This window comes from Leguminivora glycinivorella, chromosome 6 (genome assembly GCF_023078275.1).
Source record: "Leguminivora glycinivorella isolate SPB_JAAS2020 chromosome 6, LegGlyc_1.1, whole genome shotgun sequence".
NCBI lineage: Eukaryota > Metazoa > Arthropoda > Insecta > Lepidoptera > Tortricidae > Leguminivora > Leguminivora glycinivorella.
Window position 1 is genome coordinate 5,382,133 of NC_062976.1, and position 24,501 is coordinate 5,406,633.

A 24,501-nucleotide genomic window follows, 5' to 3' on the forward strand; every position below is an offset into this window, starting at 1 on the left:
GTCATTTGTTTCTAAAATATGTATGGAGTATACAAAGCACATCCGCAGCTCCATTTGTAAATTGTACATGACTGTATTGGGAACAGATGGGAAGAACGTACCCAGAACAGTTTCCCTTAAGAAGGGTAGAAATAGAACTATAATTGTTTTGACTGAGGATTGTCTTCCCAAGCATCCTCAGTCAAAATAATTAGCTGATACTTTTGGATTATACCTAAATATAGGTAGTAAAAAAAATGTTGTACTGTCATCATTTTATTACATTTCAGAAATACAGCAATTATTGGAATAAAACTGTACCATTCAAAGGAAGAGTTTTACTACGCTACCTACCTAAAATTTGAATATTCGTATCAAGACGCTTTATGTTAATTATTTATGAAAATAATGGAATTTAACTATTGTTGCTTTTAATATAAGTAACACCAATTCAAGTAAAAACCCGTCGTAATATGAATATTATCAAATTAAGTCAACTATTACATAAATACTATATGGTAATTCCACTATATTTTGTTAAACGTTCGATCAAATAGCTACCCATCCGGCAATTAACTTAGTACAAAAAGGCGCGATATCAATGAATCCGCCCTTAAATTAATCAACCAGAGTATAGTGGAATCACATTGTATTGAAATGAATTGTAAAAATACCTTTTAGTAGTCTTACCTGATCTTTTATTACGATTTAGTTTAGGAACTAAACAGAATTGCTTCAGGACGGAGCTACATTCGTCGCATGATAGCAAATAAATGTTAGTCCTAAACTGAATTGTAATACGAGATCTGGCCTTTTAATCAAAATGAATTGTAAAAATACCTTTTCAGTAGCCTTACCTGACCCTCTAGCACAACTTGCCTTGTCGCACGCGAGTCCATGCATCAAGCGCGACTTCAAGTATGGACTCGCTCGCGACAAGGCAAGTTGTGCTAGAGGGTCAGGTAAGGCTACTGAAAAGGTATTTTTACAATTCATTTTGATTATAAATTACTAAATTGGTCAAGCTACTTGTAGCTAAACAGTTTTGTTACTAGTTACCAGACCAGGAAAGGTATTTTTACAATTAAGTTTGATTATAAATTACTAAATTGGTCAAGCTACTTGTAGCTAAACAGTTTTGTTACTAGTTACCAGACCAGGAGATATTTTTTACAATTCAGTTTGATTATAAATTACTAAATTGGTCGAGCTACTTGCAGCTAAACAGTTTTGTTACCAGTTACCAGACCAGGAAAGGTATTTTTACAAATCAGTTTGATTATAAATTACTAAATTGGTCAAGTAACTTGTAGCTAAACAGTTTTGTTACTAGTTGCCAGACCAGAAAAGGTATTTTTACAATTCAGTTTGATTGTAAATTGCTAAATTGGTCGAGTTACTTGTTGCTAAACAGTTTTGTTGTAAATCACAAAATATTATAATTATTACTAGACTAATACCACTGTTATAAGTAGAACATACAATTCAAAATAGTAACATAAAGGGTTAAGTTGTTAATATCTCAACACAAATAACAAAACACGGTTTGGTAATGGGTAACACGTAGTTCGCAAGTCACAATTTTTTGGTAAGCAGTAACCTAAAATTTGGTTACAGTTATGCAAACATTTCTTTCAGTGTAAAATATCCTTATATGTATATGATGAAGGGGGTTTATAAAGTATATGGGGAGCATTTTCTGTTTATCGAAATGATTTTTACTACAGAAATCCTTACTAATATGTATTATAAATGGGAAAGTGTGTGAGTCTGTTTGTTTGTCCGTCTTTCACGGCAAAACGGAGCGACGAATTGACGTGATTTTTTAAGTGGATATAGTTGAAGGGATGGAAAGTGACATAGGCTACTTTTTGTCTCTTTTTAACGCGAGCGAAGTCGTGTCGCCTTTGATAATTGATATGCAGTAGAATAGATATTATAATTAAAATTAACCTAGAATCCGTCCTAAATATAAAACTCAGCGAGCAGTCTTGGACCCAGGGATCCCTTCCCATCCGGCACGGTGGGTTAGGGATCCGCAAAATTTCCAGTGTGGCATTACCAGCTTTTTTGTCGTCAGCTCATAGCTCGTCCAGTCTCATAGGAAAAATCCTACGAACAAACTGTGAGGCTGCGGGCTTGGCTGACGCCAAAAATGCTTGGTCAATTGCTTGCCCCGGTCAAAATTTTCCCGAATATCCAAATTCTCAAAGGAGCTGGGACGACATTATATGTAAATTGACCGTTAGTTCCCTCCTAGCCCAATCCGACACTGAGGGACGAGCCAGACTCCTAGCAGCTGGAACCAGCGAAGCAGGGTTCTGGCTCCATGCACACCCTTCACCAAATTTGGGCACATTTTTAACCCCCGATACTCTTCGTATTTCAGTTTCTCTTCGTCTTGGGGTCCCGGTCTGCGCCCCCCATCGCTGCCCCTGTGGCCATGAGGTTGACCGACTTGGGCACCACGGGCTTTCCTGCCAACGAAGCGCTGGCCGCTTCTCCAGGCATGCTGCCCTCAACGACGTGATCCGCCGGTCTCTTGCGTCAGTCAATGTGCCGGCCCTTTTAGAGCCGACCGGCATATCTAGGACGGACGGTAAGAGACCGGATGGGATGTCGTTGGTTCCGTGGAATATGGGACGGGTGCTGGTTTGGGACGCAACTTGCGTTGACACACTGGCCCCGTCTCATCTCCACCGAACCTCTGTGAGGGCAGCGGCAGCAGCAGAGGCGGCCGAGAAAATAAAGGTAGGAAAATACAGCGGTCTCGGCGCCGAATATATTTTTATTCCATTCGGCGTCGAGACCCTTGGTCCGTGGGGCCCTGGCGCTCTGAGTCTCTTCAAGGACTTATCGAAGAGACTAAGAGACGCCACCGGCGACCGAAGAGCTGGCAGCTTCCTCGCTCAGCGTATTAGCTTGACAATCCAGCGAGGAAATGCTGCCAGCGTCTTCGGTACTATGCCACAGGGGCCGTTTTTAGATTTAGTTTAGTTTAATTTTAGATTTATTTAGTTTAATTTAATTTTAATTTTATTTTAAGTTTAATTTTAGATTTAATAGTTTAGTTTTATTGTAAGATAATTTTATGTTTTACAAACACATGTATAACAGATTTGTAATAAAGTACTATTACAACGAATACAATATGCAGTATATAATATATTTCATTGTTACATTCCCATCGAAGTTATTTTCATTCAGGTAAAGAACCATTTTATAGGTAGGCGTGCTCCGTGGCTCATAATGTATAGATGTGTTTTTTTTTTCTGCAGCTGCTCTTTAGACTCGATTGCGTATCGCTATTCGCTATCGATTAACAATAACAAGGAGCAGAATTTAGGACATTGAGACGGTCAAACCGATTGACCGACCGTTTCGATGCGAAACTTTCGGTAGGAATTAGTTTTTTGGACTTAAAAAAAAAATGGTACGACCCAATACAATACTTCTTTTTAGACAAAATTGATCTTTTTCAGCGATTGTATTAGAGATTTTGTAAAAATCGCGTTGATAAATAGAACTCAAGTGACATATCCTTCGCTACGCAACGTTGCCAGCTCGCTGACGAACTGGCGGATCTCGCTTGCTTCAATCAGAAGACACACCACGTCGCCCGACCCGCAACGCGCAGAGCGGTCAGATCTCGCTCGCTTCGCTCAGTAGGCACACTTGGGGTGTCCTGCCGTTTCGCCAAAAAACGTTTCGTCAAATTTCATTTCCCAATAATCATATCGCAATAGTTTCATTTCCCAAAGTATTGTTTGGCAAAGATATGTTTCGCAATGAATTTGTTTGGTCAAATTATCATTTGGCACAATTTTACTTTGTCAAATTTTATTTAGACAAAATTTTATTTCGCAAACGTTTTTAATGGCAAAACTTATATCCCAAAAACATGTTTGGTCAAAATTTCACATCGCAAAGTTCGAAAATATTTAGGCATTTGCATTTTCATTTCTACGGGATCGTATTTTACCGAAGATTTTTTTGCCAAATTTAAGTTCAAATCTGTCAAATGATAATTTCAATTTTATTCCCAAGTGCTTCAGTTGGACAAAAAAAGGATACTCATCTTTATTTTTGTCAAATTAATTACTAGACAAAATTATTTTGTCAACTATTTTTTTTTGTCAAAAAATGTTTCTACTTACACCATGCAAAGCCACGTGTAATAATTTTATTAGTATTGTAACAGAAAAGTCGTGTGTGACAAAGTCAGTTTAGGTGCGACGACGAGCGAAGCGAGGAGGAGCGTGTTAGGTTGACAATGAGCAAACCGGAAATGATTTTTTAAATTAATTAAAAATTAATAGAACATAATGGTCTTGAAAACATCAGGTTTCTTTTAATAAAATGTATCCGGACATGTAAGTGAAAATGTCATCCTTGACATTTGCAGCAGAAGGAAAAAAAGTACGACATACACATTATTTCACACAAATCTTGGACACAAAGTATAAAATCAACCAACAAATTTCCAGTGCGCCATTTAATTACAATATATTGGGAAATGGAAATTTTGCCTAACAATACCTTTGACTAAATAATATTTGGTAAAATGAAATTTGACCAAGTAAATATTTTGGGAAACAAATACTTGCCAAAAAAAGTTTTGCTAAATGTCAATTTGCGATAAGTTGTTTTGCCAAACGTTTATTTGGGAAATGATAATTTGGGAATAATAGTTTGGGATGTGAAACTTTGGGAAACATTTTTTGGCGAATCGTCAGTAAACCCACACTTGGTCAATTGGAATTGTATACTTTATATAGAATAGACTCACCCTGTGGCGCAGTGATGTATCGCTCGCTCCGCAACGTTGCCAGCTCGCTGACGAGCGGCCTAATCTCGCTTGCTTCGCTCAGAAGGCACACTTGGTCAAGGGGGATGTCCTCTATCGTTATACCTTTGTTGGATGAATCGAAGAGGAAACCCAACTTTTCACTACAACAAAGAGAAAAGGTATTTTAGTAACTAACCGCTATAAAACTACCTGACATAAAAAAATTCAAGGTAGTCAAAATGGTTTAATCCATATAAAATTGTCATTTCTTCTCTACACAAAGATCCTGTTAAATCCAATAAGTAAGAAAATAACGAATGTTCATTCCGTTTTTATCGTTTGGTATAAGATGTGTGTTTTCTCGCATACCGCTGGTTAATCCTCAGTATACGAGTATCAATGAATCATTTATTCATGTAATGAGCAGTTTAAACGTCGTTGTAATAGTAAATTGAATGGATAATGAATGAATGGAATTACACACACCGGTAAAAAAGTATTGAAAAGAGTTCTAAATTTAAAATTTGGCAGACTGTTTTTGTGTAAGAGAGATATTGTATGTTTATACTTGTCTAGGTTTACAAAACGACAAACAGAAATACGCAAATCATGCTAGCTGTGCAGAAAAATCGAAAGCTGAAATGTATTACGTAGACACAATCATATCGGCGAGTCGATTTATAGCCACTTTATCAAATAACTGTTTGTTTTATATACTTGGTTAAAACGATTAGGTTAACCTTCGTGTTATCGTTAGATTGGATTAACATTGACACACCTGTAAGTGTAAACATTATTGTAACCTTTAATAATACGAGTAACCGACTTCTCTACTGTTCTTTTGACTGTCATGAAGTATTAATTAATTTTATGTATTGTAGTTTTTTTTTAAGTCATCAAGAATCGAGGGTCCCTAGGGAGGGAGGGAGAGTCCCTAGATTTCATTCCGCTCACAATTATATTTTTCTCAAACATGCAATGAAATATTGTCTTTACGTTCCTTAAAATGGACTGGGAAGTATCGCTTTTTGGGCGCAACAACTCGAGAGGACTGTAAAGGGATTTCATATTATTTTTTAGGCCTAGGCCTGCAAAGTAACTTTTTTAAGTAAGCTGTCAGTACTGTCATGTCACTGACCTGGATACTTGTCACACTTGACGGAGTGTATTTGTATTTTGTCACTTAATAAAATAAAATATTGTCCTTTAGAGCATTTTTTTTTATTTCACTGTATGTTTGAGAAAAGCACTATACATGCCTCGGCGTGAAAACGGATTCCCGGCCTCGTATCCCTATCCGTATATACCCACTTGGCCGGAAATCCTCATTTTCCCGGCCTCTGATGTAATGTACTATTTCTGTACTAGTACAAAATCCTTCACAACTGCATTTTCTTTTTCGAAAATCTATCCCCTGTACGTCAAGATTTTTTTATACACTAAGATCCTACTAGGGCGAAGACCTAGCCTAACAAAACCCCAGAATAAGCAGACCCCGATTTTCTAAATTTTTGTTTTGAAAGCGCAGAATTTACAATTTCAGTAAGAATGGCGGCGATGGTAAGCATGGCTATAAACATACACATGGTTAATATTCTCCGACATTTTTGCTTGGTCAGGGCACTTAGCCCGTTTCCCCGCCCGGCTGTTTATTCATAAACATGTTTGTAGTCGTTGAGACCTCGTATTTAGTGTCATTGTCGTATTTAATATCTACATGTTTTACACTGAAATTAATTAGCCAAAACTCAAAGAGTAGGTACCTAAATATCAAAAAAATACGAATGTGAATTTAAGTAATAAAAATTTCAGCGAATACTTAAATATTAGGTACCTACCTTAAAACCGATTTTCATTTTCAATACCAAATTGTAGGACGACACTAGTTCTTAAAATCCAAAGAAACAAGACATTCTGCTACGATTAAGCAAAATCATTTTAATTAAATATGACTGCAAGTGCAAGCCATCGTTTTTATGTTGGTACTTTGTTATAGGGAATTTTATTTCCACTAGATAGAGTAGATAGCTACTTTTATGTTTTTACCAATAACCCCAGGGTTATTATGGAGACCACGGTCTCCATTACATTAGTTTTATAGAGTAGGCTTCACACTCGATATCTTTGCAAATAGCCCCAATCGTTCTATTTCTTGGCGACCTTAAGAGCGGGAATGATTTGCGGTTCGGCTTCCCAATAGAGGGGTCGGACCGTTTAGCCCCCAACACATTCGAAGGTCACCTCCAATTGAGGACGTTCCAATGTCTTGTGCCTAATTGTCTGTTTTGCTAAGATAATATACATCGAGCGAATGATACGAGTAGGTACACTATACAGTTATCGATGTGGTAACGACAAATCGACCAATTCTTTCTTATCCGTGCGGTTTAAAGAGGCGTTTTCGTTATCGCGCCGTATAAGAGGATTTTATTTAAAAAGGACTTATTTATCTATGAAATTCATACAAAAATAAACTCCTCAATCGTATCATTTCTTGTATTAATTTTAATTATTACCAATATAAAAGAAGCGGCTAAGCGGAACTGAAACCGGATAAGTATGAGTCCATACAACGGATATTGTGCTTAATATGCACAGTACGTATACGGATAATCCATTTATATTTCAACGCATCATCTGCATTTGAAGAGTAATACAAATTGACATATGCGATGTTTTGCATAAGGTCTATATTTGTTTACATTGGACTTTTTTGTCAAGTCAACATTGGGTAGCAGTAGGTAAAGTATTTATAAAGAAAGTATACAGTGAATAACATAACAGAGTTAACGGAATAAATAGGGCGGAATGGTAATATTCCTTAGACTTATTACTAAAATCGCCAGATGAAGAATGAGCTGTCAATGCTGTCAGTGTCAATGAAAATCTAGATGTGGGATTATCAGTCTTATCGCCAGAGAAATGACCATCTGTTGAATGACTATTGAGTGAATATCTAGAATATCTATACGATAAAGAAGAAATCTACCTAAAAGATTTGCGTGACAAAGATGTAACTATACTATACTGCAGTGTGAAAGGTATTATAAAACGATAGACGATCCTTGTTAATGAAATTTACCTATTTTAAGAGCCCTCACTGAAAACGATGACGACTATTGGTTAACATAATATTAAAAATGTATAGTTCGGCGGAAATATCTATTTCGAGTATTCATTGACGTAAGTATATTAGGTACTCCTTCTATGGATTCAAGTTACGTTATACGCTTTTGTCACTATTAGATACTATTACTATTACTATAGTGGTTACGGATTCTTATTTTATATTATGAATTAAAAAAAACTTACTATCAAAGACGATATCCTTATACCGGGACTGACAAAGCCCATGCAAAAAGTGTACCTACCCCCGAAATGTATGGGTCTTTTAGGGATAAAACTAGATGGCGCTGTTTCGCAGCCTGGAAGTGGCAAAAATCATATTTCCCCCATATATTTTTGAGTGTTATTTTTTTTTATAAAAAGAAATGACGTATTTCTTTATTTTCATATTATGATATCACGTCAATACACGAAAAAAAAAGAAATTTGTAGGCATCATCCGTATAGTTATGATAGTGCCTATTTAATACGTAGCGCTAAAAAATTGAGGTATGATTCTATGAAGTTTGTCAATCCTATATAAATCATCCTTGGTTAATATCTATGGTTGTTGATGATAAAAAAAACAGTTGACAGATGAGACGAATAGTAAGCTGAATGAGATTTTTTACGTCACAACGGACTTTGTTCGGCGTATCCCCAGTGTAGCGTAAACTTGACGTACCTAAAGTTTAAACAAGAGCCGTGACGAGACTGAAGGGCGGAATGAATGAATTTACACAGGTAGGTAATTAATTAATTCAATTAGTAATCGATAGTTAGTTGATTATTGAACAATGGGTGAACCTGTTGCGATTTAGCTGCAGTAGAGATCGACTGTTAGCTAACCATGAAATGATAAAGGGAGAAATGTCATAAATAGCCATAAATCTCATATATCTATGCATGGAAATTTTACAGTAATGATGAAACTGCAACATTTTGCAAATGCATGTGTTATCTTCGCATGACTAATTATTACAAGACCAAGCAAACATGCAATGACAATGAACAAGCGACTTAAAAAAATATTACTAAAAGTACTCGAAAAATGAGTTTTAAATTTTAATCATATTCAATATTGTGCGCCTTACAAATGTCTATTAGCATTACAACAAATCATTTAAAGAAATATTTATTTAAATTTTTGCCGAAATACTGACAACAAACATGTTCAAATTCGACATTATTTTTCTAAATTCATTGCAGTGTCTCCATTGCACAGTAAGTCCGTTTTCACATTATCCGATCCGATATCGGACGTCGGAAGGATTTCAATGGAATGACGCCTGTAATGTATGGGACCGATATCCCATCCGATACCGGATCGGATAATGTGAAAAGGCACTAAATCCAACAATTATTGTTATCATCTTATCAATTAATCATTGAGCGATCGAGAACTGTTGATGATAATCGGAATTCAAGCTTGACAAAGTGCCGCTGCCGAGCGTAAAATAAATTAGTTCAGTGTTCATCAAATTACCAATTTGCATGCAAATCCATTCCATCCATCCATTCACCAGCGGTAAAAAAGGAATTTCACTACACCAACACGGGGAGAATGAAAAAATCAAAATACTAACTGTGAAACATCAAACGGAATCAATTCCAGCAATTTATTAAACATTCTGGACGAGCTCACTCCATCGTAGGCCATCATCGTGTCTTTGCCTTTGTCTAGTCTGTGGCCAAGAGTAAGCCCATTTACAATAATTAAAAAAATATATATGATTCTAAATCATCATTTAAGGTCAATTCTTCCAGCCAACTTAGGACATAAAGTTAAAATTTGTATGAAAAAACTTTGCTCTCTAGTGGATAAAATATTTTTGATCAATCAGGAGGATGCTCTCTTAATACCAGCTGGTGTGATGAAAAACTAATTAGGATGTCTCGAAGATAACGAGTATGATAAGAAATTAAGAATGCTGTTTATCTCTGCATAGGCAGGTGTGCGATATCGATAGAATAATGAGTGATGGAAGAGCTATTTTTGCGGGCATATGGTTTTCTAAGATAAATTGTTTACCGGTAGATATTTGGATGCTCAACGGTTTATACAAGTAAGCTAAAACACATGGGATTTATATTTTAGTATATAATTATACATTTGTTAATCAATAGCTACTCGCTTTAACCCTAAAGACTCGGTTAAGAATAGGAAGAAAATGGTGTTACAGGGTGTTATGAGATCGCATACGGGGCTCCACACGGTTTTCATCGATTTTTGGCAAGTTTTGAGTTGAAACTCCTGAATTTGTGCTACAGATAGAATTATAAGACTAACGGCCATCGATTCTTCAATCTTTTATCTCTATTCGTAAAAGCCATATTTTGAAAAAAGTTTATTATGTACTTATTACGTTTTTTTTATATATGGCCGAAAAAAACACTTCTATCGAAATTTGATTTAAATGAAGGATGTTACATACATACATGAAATCGAGATACTAGTTTGTTTAAAGACGATGCTGTTAATATGATAGGCTTTAGAAACTATCATTATATCAATGCATTCAAAGCGAAGGTCATTGGCGCAGGGAACGCCCTTAAGGTCCCAACGTTTGACAGACTAATCAATACTACTTTATCAGAAAACTAGGAAAATTATTTATTTATTCGAACTTCATTGCACAGATATAAAGAATGTACAAATGGCGGACTTAATAGCATTCACATATAATAAAATTTTGCGAACACTATCAGTGATAGACAGTTTGGTACATCCGGAAGGATCCGGACCTAAAGGTGCCCACAGATTACCACTTTTACCAGGTGGTCGATGTCCGGGCCGCGGTAGCTCGAAATACTTTCATATCATAGTTCCGCTTAGTATCAACAGTTCCCGTTGACAATGATAACAATACCGGCGATAACATTCACTACATTGTAGTTTATCTACCATTGTTAGCTAATCGTCTAATCGGTGTTGATTCAATTAAAATGTAAGCGCGCCCTGTGCGACCTTTTGATTTGCCCGTTGGATCCGATTAAGCGTCAAAAGATATCTGGAATTCGTTTAATCTAGAACAATATGGCGAAGGCTAGACGTAGGTACACTATTTAATTTTATATAACTACATACACAGAAAATACATACATACATACATAAAATCACGCCTGTATCCCGTGAAGGGGTAGGCAGAGCACATGAAACTACTCAAGTTTCAGTGCCACTCTTGGCAAATAAGGGGTTGATAGAAAATGAAACTGTGACATTGCAGTGACAGGTTGCCAGCCTCTCGCCTACGCCACAATTTAACCCATATCCCACAGTCAGACACAGAAAATAACACTATTTTATTGTGCGTAGCCTTCGCCATAAGGTGGGATTCTATCAAAGTGCGGAAAGCGAATTTTTGAGATAACTTTATTAGAAATAAGAGGTTAATCCAGTACCGTCCAGGCTGCACCTTGAAACTTTTAGAGATGCACTATAACATGTAGGTATATACGTATACAAATAATTTACGCGGATGTGGACTTATATGCAAACAAAGCTAGGTTTAAGGCTAATACTATTTTGAATAGAATTTTCGCAACTCTACGTCTCTACCACCAGTCACCACAAACCGCAGCAAGGCCCCTTGCGAAAGCGCGGGGTATAAATACAACTCTATATAAATACCCTCTTGAACTTGGCCGGCGACTATGCCAATAATAAATTGGTATAAATACTTTAAGGCAAACAAAAAGGGTAATTTTGAGTGGTTGCGCTTGTTATGAAAGTGTGTGAAGCGAAAGTGGTTTGTCAGGATCGTAGCTTATGGAAATCCGTGATCTCTACCAACCCCTCTGAAACAGGCGTGATTGTATGTATGTATGCGTTTGTATGTGAACTTTCAAAATCGTTTACACGGACTACGAAATGTTCCCGCAACGATTTTGATAGTTGCCAATGTTGCCATACAAAGTTCGCTGCTGCTACGGTATACGATAAAATCTCGTTTACGGTATACGGGAAAAATCGCCGAGTCAACCTAGCCCAGCGTTTTTTAAACTGTGCAGCGCGCTCCCCAGGCATGGATTTAAAGGGCCTGGCCGGACTGCCATGGTAAAATCGCCCCTGGCTCAATATGAAATATTGATATGCAGGATTATTAGTAGTACATGTAGTAATAATACGAATAATCCTGCATATCAATATTTCATATTTAGCCAGGGACGATTTTACCATGGCAGTCCGGCCAGGCCCTTTCATCTTTGATGACTAAAAAAAGTTTGGAAGCCCCTGACCTAGCCTACGTCTGGTCCTATTACTATCTGACTATACAGGCCACGCTGGAAATAATATTGGCAGGGTGCAAAGCGGGTGGAGGGGGTAGCTAAAACGATCACAGCGCTCACTACGGCCAAAATTGACATCTTAGTCGCTGAATTGCGCTGTCAAATCCATATTGCAGTAAACATTTTCATGTCGTTTTTGAGATAAATTTAATACGGGCCCAGTAAAATTTGTTATGGCGAATTGTAATAACTGCAAGAAAAGTAGCGACTAAATTCTAGCTATTTCCAAGACCGTGGTGGAAACGAAACCACCGTTTAAGTGAATAGTTGCCGTAAGAAGAAAAGTGTCGTCCAATCTCTAAAGTTTTACTTAAATATAGGTACCCTAACACGATTTTCAACTGATTGCTGTATTGTATCGAATGGCCCTGAATTCCTTTTTTTGTGATAGGGCAAGGCCCTTGCGACACCTTTAGGGGTATAAATACAACTCTATATAAATACCCGACCCTGATTGGAGACAACAATAGGCCAATAATAGCATTAAAGGCGACGAAGTTCCTAACAAAGAAAATGTTATAGTCCGGATATTAATTGCTTTCAAACTTTATAATTAACACTTTCAGTGCTAAGCACCCCATTTTCAATACAAAATAAATACACATATTAGTTTTATTGGCAGTGAATGAATGCGCTTCGAATTCGCTAAATCAATTGGTTTTATTCAACTCAAACGGGTAGTGATATTACAGTATTTTGTTAGTAGAGAAAGGTATAACCTTAACAATTTTTTTTATACCTAAAGGACAAGGATATTAGTGAAACAAATCAAACAAAATAATTAATTAAATTTGACACAGATAAATTACAAACATATCTTCAGGAACAACATATCGTCACTACTTTTAAAAAAACTTGTATCTTCGTCTGCCAATGAAAAGAAAATTGTAGTAAGTATGTATGGAATGCATATAGACTTACTGCGTTTTAACTTTAGAGGAACAGCGTGAGATACGAGATTTTTTTAAAGTAGTGACGATATATCGTTTGTAGTTGTACGTGTATCATCTTATCATCTACACGTTACTTGTATTCGTCTATAATTAATTTACAAACCTATGTATAACAAGTCGTACATAAGCCGATCTATGTACATGCAAGTCATGCAAGCAAGGGCAAGGCGGCTAGCGTGAACTTCTGCAGTGATTAGGTATTGAGATAAGCGAAGTATCGAGAACAATATTGTTTACTAAACAAATGTGCTGTTTTCGAGAAAAGGTGCCACATTGTCAGTAAGCTTGAAGACGCTCTAACGGGTAACTAGGGTAACTCGTATATAGATACGAGCACATTTCATTGTTGAGAGGTAAGCGACAATGTATCATTTAATTGAAAACATCACAAATATATACAGAGTGGGGCCTGTAACAAAGGCGAAGAATTGAACTGTAGGCTATTCTCCTTATACTGATCAACATTTGTTAAGTGACTTTTAAAAATTATGAAGTCTTTAAATTTTTAATTTTTCATACAAAATAAATATTAGCTTCAATGTACGCCATTATTGTTGTCATTGACGTTGTTGTCTGTCACACTTTAGACTTAACAGAATTCGCAATACATTACCTCTTAGAAAAAACTTTCAAGGGTGATAAAAATCAAAATACAAGTTATTTTTAAAAGTCGCCGAACAAATGTTGATCAGTATAAGGAGAATGGCCTAGAGTTCAATTCTTCGCCTTTGTTACAGGCCCCACTCTGTATATTATAGGCATAGAGAATAGCTCGACGAAACTGCAGTGTGTTAGGGTCAAAAACACGCATGAATCACCATGTTACAAGTGTCTATAGGCTACGGTAGCTGCCTATTATCAGGTGCGTCGTATGCTTATTTGTGAAGCCGCCCATACACGTTAATACGATTCATCGTTTCGATTTTCGATCGATTGGACAGATATCGTGGCGATCGCTCGCATCAAAAGTACCAGCCATACACGAAGCGATTGATCGTTTACGATCGATCGCAAACGTGTCGCACACGATCGACCGTTGCGGTATTTATGCTTGCACGGAATTTTGTTGCGATGCCCGATATCGTATGCGATCAAGTAAATCGTTAACGATATGGACATACACTGTGGATCGGTCGTTTCGATTAATCTGTTGCGACGGATCGTACAGACAGATATATCGTACCGTGAATGGGGGGCTTTACGGGCGTAGCTCACTTTTTTGCTTCAAAAGCTACATCACTTCATCCTTTTATTCAGGTACTAGCATTTGCCCGCGGTTTCGCTCGCGTTAAATTCGAAAACTGAGGAATGCTCCATAATGACCCCCCCCCCCCCCCCCCCATTTTAGGGAAGTGGGGGTGAGAAAGCGACAAAAAGTAGCCTATGTCACTCTCCATCCCTTTAACAATCTCCACTTAAAAAATCAGGTAAATTCGTCGCTCCGTTTTGCCGTGAAAACGGACAAACAAACAGACACACACACTTTCCCATTTATAATATTAGTATGGATGAGAAACTACTCATTTATTTATATACAAGCTAGCTGTTATTTCCTCATCTTATGTCAAGTTTTCCTTCAACGTGCATTTAAGTCTATAAATAAAGAGGGCACTCTGTAATTGTCTATGCATATGAGTGTCAATGCCTCCATCTTGGGAGCTAGAAGCAATACACGTACATTTTTTTTTTTATATTTATTGCTTTAAACCATACATTACATTACAGTACATGTAAAGTTAACGTTTATTCCAGGTTGTTACTCTGATGGGAGCATATTCTACTCTGGTGCAAAGGTTAGATGGCAATGTCTAGCTTGTCGTAACGCGGCTAGGCGTGATGGGCACCTTTTCACCGAGTGCAAATTCCAGAGATTTTTTGATTGAGATAGTTCATGAGATTAAGGCCCACTTGCACCAATTACTAGGCTTGTGCCGTTTCGTTCGTTGATCGGAGCGCTCCGATCTCGTTCAATCGCACCCGCGAACTAGTTCGCTCTTTTAGGTCTTTTGCTCATTTAGTTCAGCCAGACCAGCGACCACTACGGTCGGAAAGATCAAAACGAATGGGACCGAATATTATCAAAATGATACGAATAGTCCACAGATAATAACAATTCCGGGCCGAAAGGTTGTAAGTAAACGAAACCTAATATGAAAACTTGACGTTTTTGTGTTGCTCTGCTAAATAGCTCTCGCTCTCGGTCGGCGCAGTCACACACTCGTTCTCGTTCCAAACCGCTCGCGCTCGCCGATCCTGTACTGAACTAAATGAGCAAAGACCGATTCACAGAGCACAGAAAAATTCAGTTCATTTCGGTCATTGATGGGATTTTATTCCTAACAGTTCATAGTTCGTGAACGACACAAGCCTACCAATTACTTAACTCGGGGTTAGCGTTAGTCAAATTCCATATAAAATGGTGGGTTAGCCCTCGGGTTAACCCTGCATTTTTGTTGGTGCAAGTGTCCCTTAAGTTTTCAGTCTTTTTATTTTATTTTAACATGATTTCTTCGAAGTGAAAATGGGGTTCATAATTGGTCAATTTTACGAGTAAGAAGTAAATATCTTGTTTCATATAGTTTGATGTTTTAATTATCCGGTTAGATGAGTTAAGGTGTCCATGAGCCACTGTGATACTGTGACTGCAATCAAACGATTAGTCAGTCAATTTGCCTTTTTATTAAAAGAAGTTATGTACGTAAAGAATCAAATAATCAAACAAAACCACGTTATCCGATCATTCGACTTACTCCATTCTTTGAATACCTGAATTGTGTAAACAAACGTTTTATTATACTTAGAAACTTTCTCAAAACTCTTCAATTCAATTTGTTATGTGTTATGTAAGTCTTACCAAAGACATATGTAACTCCGTATAGTTAGACGGATAAAGTCTAAGAAAAAACGTACCTAAAAGTCCTAGAGAAAAAAGTACGGTGGCCTAGATGGCGTTACACCTTTGGGGAACGCTCGGCTAGATGGCGCTAACATGAATATTTGACATTGTAACACATACCAAGCTTACAATATGGGCCAAATTGTCAAAACTGAGGTTCAAAAGTTTTAAGCCTGTGTCGAGGGATGGCAGTCTATGCACTGTGATTACACATTTTACTTTGACAGTAACTCTCTATAATACTCAATCCTCTTTGGTCTTACTAAGATAGATAAGGAAAAGGCTAACATTTCCGAACAGCTGATTAGATTTTCAGTGCTGTTTTAAGTACTGATAACATGTTAGGTACAGACACTATAGTGTTAACTTTTAGAATAAAAATGCAAATACGTAAATAATTACATAACTATACATGTATACCTAGAAAAAATGATTGCACTTAATAATACCTAACTGCGTGTGTCACGTGTTGTTTCATACAATACAAACACTATTAATAACTCTATATTTTTTTAAAGTTCGTTGAAATAAAAATAAACAAACGAAAATCTAGATCTAGAACTACATTGAAATAAAATCCAAGGATTACAAAATTAGTCAGAAACCTAGATACATTAATAAGTACAAACCGGTTTGGGTACCTCTCGATATTTTTAGAATGTCAAGGTCAAGGTCTATTGATTTGATATTCGTCTAAATTAAAATTACTAACAAGAGTAACAAGAACTCAAGACTACTCAAGAGTTTGTGATAGTGACAGTAGACGCCACATTGGTATTGAAACTTCATACTATCTGGCAGCTGTCAACTGCTATTGCAGGTAGATACTAAATACCTACTGATATGTATAATGTAAATGACTGTAAGGGACTATCTACACACAGGCGACGCACGTCGTAAGACGCGGAACGGCCACCAGCGCCGCGCCGCCCGAGTGTAATTTAAAAAACGTCTCCTCAGTACATGTATAGGAAATAGGAAAGACGTAAGACGCGCCGCCTAGAGGCTCGGTGGCGCGGCGTGGCGCCGCGTCGCTTGAGGCGCGTGCACTCGTGCGACGCGGCGCAGGCGTCCCCGCCGCCAGTGTGTATTTTACGCCTAATGTGTAGTTTCGAAGTAAACTCACCTTGTTACTTGCCATAATGAAATAGAATAGAAGTAGATCTTGTGTTTATAGTAAGTGACAAACTTTGGCTAGATTTCGAGAAAAATATAGCTTACCTATCTAACTGGTCAGCTATGCAGTACTCCCATCTATGGCTGTTACTCTTCCATTCCCTAACTCTCCTGAGCGATGGTGAGTTTAACTCGTCGCAGAGAATTTTTAGAGCCGTTACGTCTAGGACATCTTGGATTGCGATGAGGGACAATCTGTGGGCAAACGAATATGTTACTAAAACGAATCGAGAACTTTGATTTTACGTCACGTTGGAATAAGGCATAAAGATTTGATAACCAGACTAGTTAAACTAAAAAAAAAAACAGGAAAACATAACTTTCCGCAGCTTGGCAAATAACCTAACCACAAAATTAAAATGTTGAAAAAAACCGCGACATAGTGGACCGATTTTCATGAAACATGGTTAAGAACACTCCCGAATAATTCAGCTTTCAAACAAAAAACCGAAATCTAAATCGGTTCATCCGTTCGGGAGCTACGGACACACACAGAGACAGACAAACAGACAGACAGACACTTCAAACTCATAACACCCCGTCGTTTTTGCGTCAGGGGTTAAAAAGAGCAAAAATGGAACTATTTTTTTTAATCATAGCAACACCTTCAAGTGAATTTTTTGCCAGGCTGAAAAGTTTGTGAGATTTTAAAGATCGCCTTTGCCGTCTGTGCACTCATTAATGCTAATTGTTTTTAAGTGACTTCAACATTCCATGAGACAGAGGTTATCAATTCGGTTGTATGTTTTTTAATGTTTGGTACTTTGACTAGATAGATAGTAATAAAAAATTGTATTAATGTATCAGATTTATTGCTCATACTATGATTTAAAATTTAAACTAAGTACATAGATACATACATACATATAATCACGCCTGTATCCCAGAAAGGGGTAGGCAGAACACATGAACTACATACTAAGTTTCATTGCCACTTTTGGCAAAAAGGGGTTGAAAGAAATCCAAATTGTGACATTGCAGTGACAGGTTGCCAGCCTCTCGCCTACGCCACAATTTAACCCATATCCCACAGTCGACTTCTACGACACCCACGGGAAAAAAGGGGGTGGTGAAATTCATAACCCGTCACCACACGGGTACATAGATAATATCAAGAAAAGACTTAATTTTTTGTTATTACCATGTTAATTGTAAATTAATAATTTTATTTCAATTAATGTATAAATCAGACAATCTTTCGATGTATGGAACAAATCAAATCATTTTATTAAATATTTTTTTGATTTGTTTTTTAAGTAGTAACACTATTATATATAAATTATAAACTGAAATAGATACCATACACTAAAGAAAAAGCGATCAAGCCCACTGGTGGCGAAGCCGGGAATCGAACCCGGGTCTCCACTGTCTCCAGCTAACGCGGCTGACGTGCTAAACTAAACCGTTACGCCACCTCGAGTTGACCTCAAGTTGGTCAAAGGCGCCTAGCCTTCAGAGATAACATACACTAGAGAAATTTCGACGGGTACCTCGGCGGTTGAGGTGGTGTAACAGTTTAGCACGTCAGCCGCGTTAGCTGGAGACCCGGGTTCGATTCCCGGCTTCGCCACCAGTGGGCTTGATCGCTTTTTCTTTAGTGTATGGTATCTATTTCAGTTTACAGACAATCTTTCTTAGCAAGTAGTAAGTGTATTATGGTTAATTTGTTCTATTAAATGTTGTAAACTTGAGCATGAGCCAACTACTGTTTATATCCATGAGCATCATTTCCATTAGTGAAGCATATCAAATATGGCTTTTAAGTGTGAAAAGTTGGCAATGTTGGCATGTGCAGTCTATCATTTCGTTTATGGCTTGTTTCCAATAGAAAGTAGGAGAACAATCGGCTAATTTAAGATAGTGACCTGATGTTTAGCAAAAGTTGTGATATGATTCATAGGAAAGAAGTATTGAGAATAAAAGTGATTATATTTTTAGCAAGCCTGCGGCTGTCGCGAATTATATAACACTCGTTATCAATATGCCCCTTATCTCCCTCGTTGCACAATGCTACATGGACCTTATGTACCGCTTTAATTTACCTTACTTAGTGCATATAATAAAAAAATAGTTGTTTTTGAACTTCAAATACTTTCATTGCAGTTGAATATCATTAACTGCTTTATATGGTTTTGTATGGGTTTGTATTAAAAGATGCCAGATAGTACCAGATTTGAAACTCACACATACTTGCATAGATTTGACTCTTTCAAAGAAAAATATGTTTTTTAGCTTTCTGTGCAAATCTATGAAAGTATGAAATTATCATTGTCTCTATTAAAAGATTGACTTGCTAATTAATAATGATTTTACTATTCATTACAATGTAGCTACTGATACAATTATCAGTTCTGTGCAGTGATTACGGATTTACATGAGCTCATTGTGAAATAATCACTTATCTACAGATATTGCTACATAGATAACATTTGATAGGTTAGCAACAGAATCTTTGATAACACGTCTCAGTCTGCATTATTTAAATGTACAATACATTTTTATATTATATGAAACAGAATAGGAGGTATTTATTAACCTGAAAGCCTTGCTAGATTTTGTGAAATAGCTGGGGTAGGATAAATACTAGGGTATTTTGTTATTCAAAATAAACTCTGTCAAACAAGTCTGTCAGTAAATAAGAACAAAGAAAACTATATGAATCCTTTTCTTTAGGGTGCTAGAGAAAAGGATACCTATGGTTTTCTTAGTTCTTATTTACTGACAGACTTGTTTGACAGAGTATAAGAATATATTTTTTGAAAACATTGCATTAATGTTGTTAATCTTTCAGCTGGCAATATATACCTGTCTATGCCTGATTATATAAAATAACTTGGGGATTCCTTGGTTCCAGTCACATAAAATTGTTACCCAAGCATACCTCAGTTATAAAGCAGTCAAAGAAATGTTTACTCACTTGTTTTCCAAAATTGTCCTGCAAATGACTTCTCTGACGCCTGGGTTAGTTATCTTATCTACATCAAGCTTGTGTAAGTTCCATGACGCTAACCTACAGCACTTGATCCCGTCCCGCTCGTACTTAAACTCCTCTTCTACTATTGGTCTGTGGGAATACGCTGACAATAGATCTAGAATATCATTCACAGGTGCCGCTGCAAAGCCATTTGGTAAAATCATTGGAAGTTTATTTGGCATTGATAAGCTCTTTCTATGAGGCGTCTTCGGAGTACTAGTCACACCATTCAAGAGAGACTTGGGGAGTGTATCATCTGCACAACCATTTAGATGTCCATTGGTCAGATACTGAAGACTCTCACATTTCCTTAGCTCTAGACTTAAGTGTTGCTTCACAGTGCTAAGTCTCACAACATCCATGCCTCGGACTTTTATTAAATCATCTAGCGACTTGAATGGTCCCTTCTTGTTCCGGTAATCTACTATATTGGCTGCTATCTCTTGGTTCAAACCGGGCACACATTGCAATTGGAAAACACTGGAAGAATTAACAGAACAAAGCTTGCTTTCTACAGAACCCCGGACACTGTCTAATGATTGAGAGCAGGAGCTCGCTCTTGAGACTTGCTTGCGGTTGCTAATTGAAATCTCCGGTCTGAGCAGCTCTAATTTCTCAGCTCCTATACCTAAAACAAAGTTAAGACAGACAATGGAATTAGAATGGCAGTGTATATTGAAGCTAGCATAAATATTCAATGATGTGAGAAACATCCGAGTCAGTGAGTGAATTAGCATAATGAGTTGGTCACGCACCTGAGACTAAGGCAAGGTCGTCGACGCGCTTGAAGCGGCCGATCATCTGTCGGTGCAGCACGATGGCGCGCGCCAGCTGCCGCGTCACGCCGGGCAGCGTCATCAGCTGCTCCTCCGTGGCCGTGTTCACGTTCATCAGCTCCGGGTACTCCTCCGACGGCGGCAAACTAAACGTATGGCTCAAACTGGATTTATTCAGTTTGTGCCGCCGCGCGAACCCTCTGAATGAGCGCTGCCGACCGCTCTTGCTCCTCATCGAACTCGGACTCTGCCCCATATTGACCGCCACGGTTGCTTACAAATCAAATATTGATCATAACACTAAATTCAAAAGACTATTAAAAAAACTAATAATAGATCGCGATGCACTATAACACAGCACGATTGGAACACTTGCACTATAATTAACTAACTATTGTTGCACTTATCACGTGAAAACACACTTACACTAATAGCTAGATAAATATTTTTTCAAAACTAAAAATAAAGTGGAGTTTGCTGACACAACTTCCCCCGTTCAGCCATAATCAGCAACAACCACAGACAAGAAAACGTCTTATCGTTTTGACGTATTGTCTACGACTACAATGACACATGCCATTTTTGGAGTTGCAAGCTCTAAATGTAGAAAATCGCAATATACATATATTTAAAAACCCGCTTTACAGTTTAATGTTAGTAGGCATGTATAGAGAAATTTATAAAAAGTAACTGATGTTTCTTATTAATCAAAATAAGGAGATAAACAGCTAACCTATCTCTCAGTTATGCAGGTTTTTTAGCTTTGATTAACCTAGTAAAAAGTTATGTATCCTTTTGACATTACTTGAAGTCTAATTTATAGTTATAACTAACTAGCCAAACAAAAAATTGGTTGTCTGTAAAGTCGGTTTACGGACGGTAGTTTAACGTGATAACGTCAAACATTACAGTAGTATAGACAGGGGCGGTCAGAGTATAGCAAAAGGGGCCCGATTCTGGGACGTTTATTTATTTATTTATTAAAAATACACAAAAGTTTTTTCACGCACTTAATAATAATAATAAAATAAAATAAAATAAAAATATTTTATTTTATTTATTTATTTATTAAAAATACACAAAAGTTAACAGTATTTCACCAAAGCACTTATGTGGTAATATAATTATGTACATGTTAAATTGACATAAATAAAAGCAAACACACTTAAAAGTTAAACTATGGTTATTACATTAATCACCTAAGGAGTGTAGAGTCTATGAACCTTAAGAGTTTTCTGTAAAACACACCAACACTATCAGCAAATATGTCAATATCGTCTGTCTCCAACATGATGCGGTTAAGAGCAGCTCGGGCTCGAGCGGTGCGCCGGCCGCCGCGAACAGGCGCCGCCGCCGCCGCGAACAGGCGCCGCCGCCGCCGCGCCGGCACCGCGCCCGGCATGCCAACCACCACATTCGCTCTTGGCACTTGCAGCCCCATTCTCTCAAGCACGGATGCGTCATCTACTCTATGGTGAAACAGTTGGCGGTAATGCATAATATGCAGCAGTTTCCGTCTGGTTTCTAGAGTTTGAAGACCAACCATTCCTGTTACGAATAGAGATGGATACATATATGGGTAATATCCGTACAGTCGTTTGTAAATGTGCCTACAGAACTTCCTCTGCACTCTTTCTAGCATAGTGTTTTGTTCTTATTAGAAAGAATGCATTAAAATAAGCATCTTTTATAAATTAAAGTTTTTTTTTAAAACCTACTAATTTAGGAGTTAGAGTGGTGCAAAGTTGCAAAATTTTCCCGTAGCATTACTAAGGCGCCAGAGACAGAAAGCGATATCGTCGGAGCCCCGCTTATTACAGAAACTGCACAGAATAGGAGCCTTCGGCCGTTTGAAGATACCTAACGAACCTAACCTATACCTATATAAAAGTCGTCATTTTGTATCCTAGACCGTTTGCGAGACACGCGTTAATTTTATTAAAGTGCTAGTGCCATTTACTAATCTTAGAACCCTAATATCTCAGTAAATATTAATGGAGAAGAAAAAGTTTATATAACAAAACATCCTTATAAACGTGTTCTATATGATTTATCAATATTAACATAGGTTTTATTGGTAAAAAAAATCATCGTAAATTTATTAAGTCTCTGGCGCCTTAGTAAATACTATGGGAAAATTCGCAACTTCGTACTGCTCTAACTCCTAAATAAGTAGGTTTTTCAAACAACTTCATTCTATAAAAGATGCTTATTTTAATGCAATCTTTCATGTTTTTAAATTACAAACACTCAAAAATAATAAACACGGGCGCGCCATCTGTCGCAGCTGTGGTGCTTTACTCAGGCCACACGCTACAACCATACCGAGCGCATCGATCAGCCGCTTAGTTCCAACGCGCGCCAATAGATGGCGCTTAAGCTATATTGGGAAACGGGACAATGACGTCATCTTTTTCGTGCATGCTGCCCGTAGTAACGAGTTATTAGACGTTATCACGTCAAAAGTTTAAATAAATGAAATGTAATAACAACTTAAGGCATGCCAGTTTATTGAATAAATCGAGGAAAGTTTCATAAGCTGGCAACTACAAGTTTTATCGTTCAGAAATCAGTAACATTTTACTACAATTTGTAGTCATGCTTAATATCTTTATTTTATTAAATAAACCGTTTTATTTCTACTACTCTTGTAATTTTCTCGCAAAACCAATTACTATTGTGTATTTTCAGTTTTCTTGTACTCTTTAGCAAAAAATGTATAAATGTTTAGTTTCTAAACGAACATTTTCTATAAAAAAAAAATTACGCAAAAACGCGGGAAGCAGAACTTTTTCTTCTGGAGAAAAGAAAGACTTATGAGCACAGACCATTCTGTGCTTATGAGACTGAGTTTTACTATTGTATTTCCTGAGTTTTATTTTCGTATTAAAGTTTTAAAAGTACTTACAGACGGCGCACAGATAAATTACGTAAGTAAATTAAATAAAACACCATATGATCAGAACAGTTTCCGTGCTATTTATTCAAATTAAATATGTCTGTACAGTGTTGTCTAAAAGACTAATCTATCCTTTTTCTAACAAAGTAATTATAGTTACTGAATCTACTTGTCATCTAATAAGTGAATTACCAAGGCAAATATGGGTTTTTTAGGTCTATAATAACTTTGTAAGTAAAAGGATTGCATTGAAATATTAGAGGCTATAAGTTGTAGACACTACAATCAGGCTGTAAGTTACTATTTTACAGAGACGAGTGTTTAATCATTCAATAGAGTAGTTACAATAGAAATACTTTCACATAATAGAAAACTGCGTTTTCAACATAAATAAAATAAGAGGCTTATTGAAAGTTGGAACAGTATTTGCAATGGCAAAGTGTGATGTCATTACTATGTTAAATTTGGGTTGGTGTATAGCAAAAGGGGCCCGATTTTAGGACAGAATATTTTGTGGCAAAATTCTTTTTTGTAATTTTTTATAGTTTGTTAATTAAAAACATGCAAGATTGCATTCAAATAAGTATCTTTTATAGAAACAAGTTTTTTTAAAAATCCCTACTAATAAAATGTAACGCATAGAGTGCAGAATGCAGATAGTTTT

The 24,501-nt window shown here is 37.0% G+C and overlaps 1 protein-coding gene across 1 annotated transcript in view; it reads right to left on the reverse strand.

Annotated features, from left to right (window-relative positions):
- LOC125226822 (endonuclease/exonuclease/phosphatase family domain-containing protein 1-like) overlaps positions 1–21,480 on the reverse strand; it is a 68,756-nt gene extending 47,276 nt beyond the window's left edge. The window contains exons 1-4 of the mRNA XM_048130935.1: positions 20,918–21,480; positions 20,106–20,790; positions 17,234–17,383; positions 4,769–4,929 (exon numbers count right to left, since the gene is read on the reverse strand). Of these exons, the coding sequence (XP_047986892.1) occupies positions 4,769–4,929; positions 17,234–17,383; positions 20,106–20,790; positions 20,918–21,194 (1,273 nt within the window). The 5' untranslated portion in view covers positions 21,195–21,480. The remainder of the gene's footprint in view (positions 1–4,768; positions 4,930–17,233; positions 17,384–20,105; positions 20,791–20,917) is intronic.
- Positions 21,481–24,501: the final 3,021 nt, after the last annotated feature.